The sequence below is a fragment of the Octodon degus genome, unplaced genomic scaffold (genome assembly GCF_000260255.1).
Source record: "Octodon degus isolate 3935 unplaced genomic scaffold, OctDeg1.0 scaffold00126, whole genome shotgun sequence".
In the NCBI taxonomy this organism is placed as follows: Eukaryota; Metazoa; Chordata; class Mammalia; order Rodentia; family Octodontidae; genus Octodon; species Octodon degus.
In genome coordinates this window covers 4,446,214-4,452,094 of record NW_004524702.1, presented here as the reverse complement: position 1 = coordinate 4,452,094, position 5,881 = coordinate 4,446,214, and the positions used below count along the sequence as shown (strand labels likewise).

At 55.6% G+C, this 5,881-nt stretch overlaps 1 protein-coding gene across 1 annotated transcript in view; it reads right to left on the bottom strand.

Moving 5' to 3' along the window:
* Window positions 1–2,762, bottom strand: part of Rtp3 (receptor transporter protein 3) — a 4,122-nt gene extending 1,360 nt beyond the window's left edge. Inside the window, exons 1-3 of the mRNA XM_023700644.1 lie at window positions 2,679–2,762; window positions 2,160–2,400; window positions 14–638 (exon numbers count right to left, since the gene is read on the bottom strand). Of these exons, the coding sequence (XP_023556412.1) occupies window positions 14–638; window positions 2,160–2,323 (789 nt within the window). The 5' untranslated portion in view covers window positions 2,324–2,400; window positions 2,679–2,762. The remainder of the gene's footprint in view (window positions 1–13; window positions 639–2,159; window positions 2,401–2,678) is intronic.
* Window positions 2,763–5,881: the final 3,119 nt, after the last annotated feature.

Here is a 5,881-nt window from a genome sequence, read left to right as displayed (position 1 = left end):
CCTTAGGGTCAACCTTGACAGGGTGAGGGACTTTGGGGGTCACTGTTAATGTGGGTGACACCTCTTTGTTTGGGTATGTTAGAGCAGCTGATGATTTTGAGGTGTGGCTGGGCTTGGACTCAGCTTTGGGAAGGTTCAGATCCTTGGGTGTCATTTTTGACACAAGAAGCTTTTCCATCTTTGGAGGTGGTGAGCAGTGGCGGCGGCTATAAATGGTGATGACCCCGGGCATCCTGGTGTCCTTGGAGGGGGTGGACAGCAAGGTGGGCCCTGACGACTGTGGGACCAGGTTCCCCCCACTCTGGGCACAGAAGCCCTGCAGACAGGCCTCGCAGTTGAGACTGTCGTGCGGGCCTTCGAGGCTTGTGTCCTTGACGGGGGGCAGCTCCTCCATGGGCTTGAAGCCCTCCTTGTAGCATTTCCTCAGGATGCTGAACACCAGGTTAGTCAGGGTCCGCCTGATGTTCTCTGGCGTGAGCTCAGGAACCTCGAAGTGAGACTCCGTGCACTTCTTACACCTCTGGGCGAAGACCCTCATCTTCACCTGGCCACGGCGCTTCTTCTTACTCCAGTGCACGTGAAAGAGAACCTGGACCTTGGCGGAGGACCAGCTGCGAAGGCAGGAGGAACAGCAGAACCTGCAGGGGCAGAGGACGAGGGCCTCGGGCTCAACGGCACAGGCTGGTGGGGGACACTACACAGCCCTTTGCTTTCTGTTCCCTTCGGTTACTGGAAGCTCTGTGCATCCCACAGCCCAGTAGGTGCCAGAGAGAGGACTGGGGCACCGGTCTCTGGTCCCCAAAGCCAGCTTCCTTCTCACATAGAACAAAGCCTGTCAAAGCCTCTCAGTGCAACAGCTCCCCAAAATCCTGTACTGAAGCCCTCAAGTGGATGCTGTTTAATCACAGCCACCGATGAGCGAGGGAGCCTCATCACTCCTGTGCTGCCCCAGGTGCCCTGGCCAGAGCGAGTGGCCTCAGAGGTCGCTGTTGTCTCCACCTCTCCTTTTGCTGCTTGATGACCCCCATGGCTCTGTCTGAGGCTGCCTGGAGAATTTCCCATCCTGAACGCTTGGACCTCCAACCAGGCACTGTGGTTCTCTGGGCTAAGATACCTGGACAAGGAGCTGCTAGGACAGATAAAGACAGCAGAGTCCAGAAGAGGTCAGTGGAGTGGCAGAGACGTTGAATGGTCAGGGTGAACCACTCTCTTCCCACTTGGAGCTGGGTTGGGGCCACAGGGCCAGCTGATCAGGAGGCAGCGGGCAGCAGAGATTCGGCTCCTTCCTCAGCCTCACTGGCTGCCTCTGCCATTGCCTCCGTGACCTCAGGCACTGTACCTTGTATTGAGTTCTGGGCCTATTGTTACAGCAGCTGCGCCCAGCCTTGTGTGGCTGGAGTCAGGGACCCTGCCGTGCAACAGAGTTCTGGCAGGGCCTGGCGGAGCAGGTCCCTGCAGGACCAAGGCCAGGATGCACAGAGGGGTGGCACCTGAATGCTGCGAGGCTCTGAGGCCAGCTGTTGGGACTCACGTGGGCTGCCGAGAGCTGCCCTAGCCTGGACACTGTGCTTCTGCTCCATATGAGCATCGAACCCCACATTCTCCCAGATAAACAGATGGAGTCTTTGCTCTGGGGATCCTGATGCCAGCCACTGGCCTGGGAAACTGTCTCCTCTTCTGCTGAGACCCCTTCGTAAGGGGCAGCAGGCAGGGCAGACCCTGGGACTCCACTCTCTGCCCTTTGACTCCCACCAGAGGAGACACAGGTGAAGTGCTGGGTGACCTCGGAGCCCATTTTGCAAAGATTCTGCTGCTCAGGCAGGCTGCTGCAAGTCGCCGGTCCCTGCGACTCCAGTCCTTCCCCAGGGCCTCCTTCATGTGGGATCTTTTCTAGGGTTCCTTGGTGGCCTTGGGCTCCCCACAGGGGAGTGCCACAGCTCAAGCGAACAGCCCCTGACCCTCCCTGCCTGCCGCAGTCCTGTGGCCTCAGTTCTGTATACTGTGGCGCTGCTCACAGCGGTGCCCACCACAGCTCCTGTTAAGTAGGAGCGGGGCCATCTTTAAGGAAGCCCACACCGGGGGTTCCTTCCTCCCTGACCTCTGTGCAACCGGGAGTGCACAATGGACTTGTTGCACGGGTCCCTCACCTCCCCACTCACCTGGCGAAGGTCTTCTGCTGGAACTGTGCCCAGCCTTGCTGTAGGACATTGGGAAGAAGTTCTTTGTCTGTCACCAGGGTCCAGCTGTGCCATGGTTTTACCTCCCGAATTAACTCCTGGAACACTTGCTCCCACTCCTCCGCGTCCTGATCCATGGCTGTCATGCGTGGCCAGGGGTGCAGCAGTGAGGGCTCCAGCTGCCTGCTCCTTGCTATAGCTGGCTTGGGACCACAGACAGGGCCTGTGGCCCAAGGACAAAGGTCATTTGTGCCTGCATGGACCAGGCCTGTGACCCAAGGACAAAGGTCAGTTGAACTTGTTCCTAAATTCAACAGGAACAGGGAGTTCCATGGGGAATCTTAAAAGACTCATAATTTAGGGTTTTGATGGAGACCCCAATTGCGTCTTCCTACAGCCATCATCATGTGGGCAGGAATGGGGCATCAAGTCCCCGGGCAGACAGGAGGCCACTGTTCCCAGACAAAACCAGGGCCACCCTCCCTGTGCAGAGGGCCTTACCATCACTCCATTCCTGCCAGCAGCTGTGGAGGAGGAAAAAGGGGCAGACAATGTGGTAGGCCTGGAGCTGGCCACGCCCCTGGGAGGCAGACAAGACTGGGCGTTCACACCACAAGGACCTGTCCTTAGCAGGGTGGGTCTTCCTGTCCCCCTGTCAACAACCTGTGACACTGGCTGCTTTCCAGGGGGAAAGGCCACCCTTCCTGGAGTGCAGGAAGGAAGAGAATGGGTGGGATTTTCTGTCCCCACTGGCAACCGGGCCCTTCCTGTCCACTGAACTTGTGCCCCATGTCCTGGCGGCCGGTAACTCCTGTCCAGTCTCCCACCCCTAGTGGCTCAGTTTCTTAACTGTATTTGCTCAGTTATGAGTTAACTACATTCAGGGAGCCCTCTCCACATCTCTCCTTTGGTTTATCTTTCTCCCTTTAAAAGTTTCTCTTCCTCTGCTTCCATCTGCTCTCTGCCTGTTTTCGTCATCTTGCAAGGAGTACACCTTCCTGTGTGGCCACCTTTGCCCCCTCCTTTGCCTCTGTGTGCTTTTTGCCAGTGACCTTAGCATCTAATGCAGCCGGGTACAACGCGCATGTGCTGTCGGGCTCCAGCGGGCAGGGGTGGGTTTTCCAGGAGAAGTGTGAGTGCTGTGTACGCCTTTGGGCTGCCGCCTGCTGTGAGTGCAGGGTTGAATCAACAGGGTATCCTAGCAGGCGTCTTTAAGCAGAAGCAACAAGGTCATGGATTCAGCAGGTGACCCAACTGTGACCAGAGCTGGTGGACACCCAACTCCGTGTTTCCCTTAGGAGAATGGCTCAGGGTTCCAGACAACCTCACGAGACAGCTTCCGGGGCGCGATGGCACTCAGCTTGTCTCGCAGGACAAGCTAAGCTTCATTATCCTGTTGCATTTGACCTGAGCGTGCTGGTTCTGGGCTAATGTTTAAGCTGAAAGTGAATTTGGTCCAGGAAGCCTTCCTTCCTCCCCAGGCTTTTCCTGCCTGGGCTGTACAGTGGACCAGAGGGACCCGCTGAGGGGTGGGCGGCAGGGCCACTGAATCCGCTGCTCCAGAGGAGCTGAAGAACCCCCCCAGGCTCAAAATGAGGTAAAAACACAGCAAACAAAGAGACTTACAGTCTCCTGTCTGCGGCTGGCCCAGACCTAGTGACAGACACTGAGTGCAGGGAGAGGGGCAGCCCCCTGGGAGGGTCCTGGTTCTCAGGACATCTGATCCACAGACACAGCCTAGCTCTCCTCTAGGGAGAGGCTTGGGCCTTGTTGATATCTGTTATAAAGTTAAATCTCTCCATAAAAATTTCCAACATCTTTTGTTAAGATGTATTCTTAGGTCCTTTCTTCCTATTGTTACTAGAAAACATGCTTGTTTTTCCCGCTTTCTAATCCTTGTTGTGCCCACAGAGTGCACGTGGTTGTGGTGTTAGCGTCCTCTAAGCTGACACTGTACGCTGAAGGCTTCTTGACAAACTCTCTTGCTTTCTGTCCAGGGGGCGGCAGTGGGGTTGTGGCTCAGGCTGGCGGGGCTCTGAGTGTCCTCCAGGCCGGGCTGGAAGTCAGGGGCTTCCAAAGCATCTGGCTGGGCCGTTAGACCCCCTGACCAGGGCAGTCGAGGTGAGCAAAGAAAACAAAATCGAGGAGGCCTAGGTAAATTGGCATTTCAGATAAGCAACAAAACAATTTTTAGTATATGATACCAATTTTAGTGTAAGGTAATTATATTAAATACTATTGACCCAGGCCTGGTGGTGCACACCTGTAATTTCAGCACTCTGGGAGGCTGAGGCAGGGGGATGGCAACCTCCAGGCTGAGTAGTTTAGCAGGCAGTTGGGACGCAGAATGCGGTATCCCGCAGGGCCATGGGCTCCTGAGCCTTGAGCCTGCGGATGCTGGCAGGAGGTACGACAGCTGGATACACGGGCCTCGAGGCTTAGACGGGGATGTGGCCAGCGGGCAGGCAGGTCACGCAGCTCAAGCCTCCAAGGGTTGCAGTCCAGGCAGCCTGCGTAATGCCGTGGAAGGCAGATGCACGGCCGCACTGCCCCCTGCTGGCCATTGCAGGCTGCAGCGACCACTTTCCTTTTGTAATGGCCTTCTGGCGCCCTCTACTGATTAATTTTAGCATCGTGCTCTCTGCAAAGGACCAGCGATTGGAGAATTTTGTACCAGACCGAACAAACATAGTGGTGCACCAAAGCAGCTACAGTAGCTACAGCGTCCCTAGGTGGTACAAAATGTTCAGCTCCGTTATAGTCTTACGGGAGCACAGTGGCCGCCTGTGAGGCTCATTGTTGACTGAACCCTGTTTCTGCAACGCATGAGTATGTTTTACTGAAACACGCGTTTGGAGCCAGGAAGCAGTGCGTTGGTAAAAGGACACAACGCGTACTCCAGATGCATGGGACACCTGCGCTGTCAGGGGCTGGTGACAGAAAGGGCTCACCCAGACAACTCTGGAGATCCTTGTAGTCGGGAAAGTTGTTTCCCACAGGGTACAGGCCAGGGATCTCAGACTGTGCCACGGAGTGCCCAAAGTGAACGGGTAAGCAAATGAATGCCAGGTGGCGGGCCAGGTTGTCTACACTGCCAGAGAAGAAGGTTACAGATAAGCAAAAAAGCCTGGAATGAATCCTGAAACTGGACTAGAGCAAGGGCAGCAGCCTGAAGGTTAGTACGTCCCAGGTGAATAGTTGTGGGCAGCGCAGACACGACGCAGGGCACGCGCACCCGCATCACCGGTCTGTATGCTGAAGGCATCTGGCGGCGGCAGCACCACTGCAGTGACAGGCACGAAGAGCCGAGCTTTGGTAAAAGGGTCGAGGACTTCTGGGCGAGATGGCTGATTCTAGGGCCCGGGCAGGGCAGGGAGACCAGCCTGGGGCACTTGGGATACCAGAAAGAGAAGAAGCTGCGTAAGAAGCAAAAAGATGGAACACTTCCAAAGGCCCGGGCGCCAGCCGGAAGGAGCTCTCGAGCGCCAAAGCTCTGAGCAGTAAAATAAGTTATGTAGCACTGAGTTATACCTGGGTTATACCAGGGTATAAAATGAATATACGCCAATCAATATGGACATGTCAGTAAGTACCTGAATACACAGAGAAAGGTACATCTTTGCAGAAAATACCATGTAACATAGTAGATATTTCTCCTTCTAGGAATTGAGGTTTAGTTCGACTCTTACCACCTTTCTCCTGGG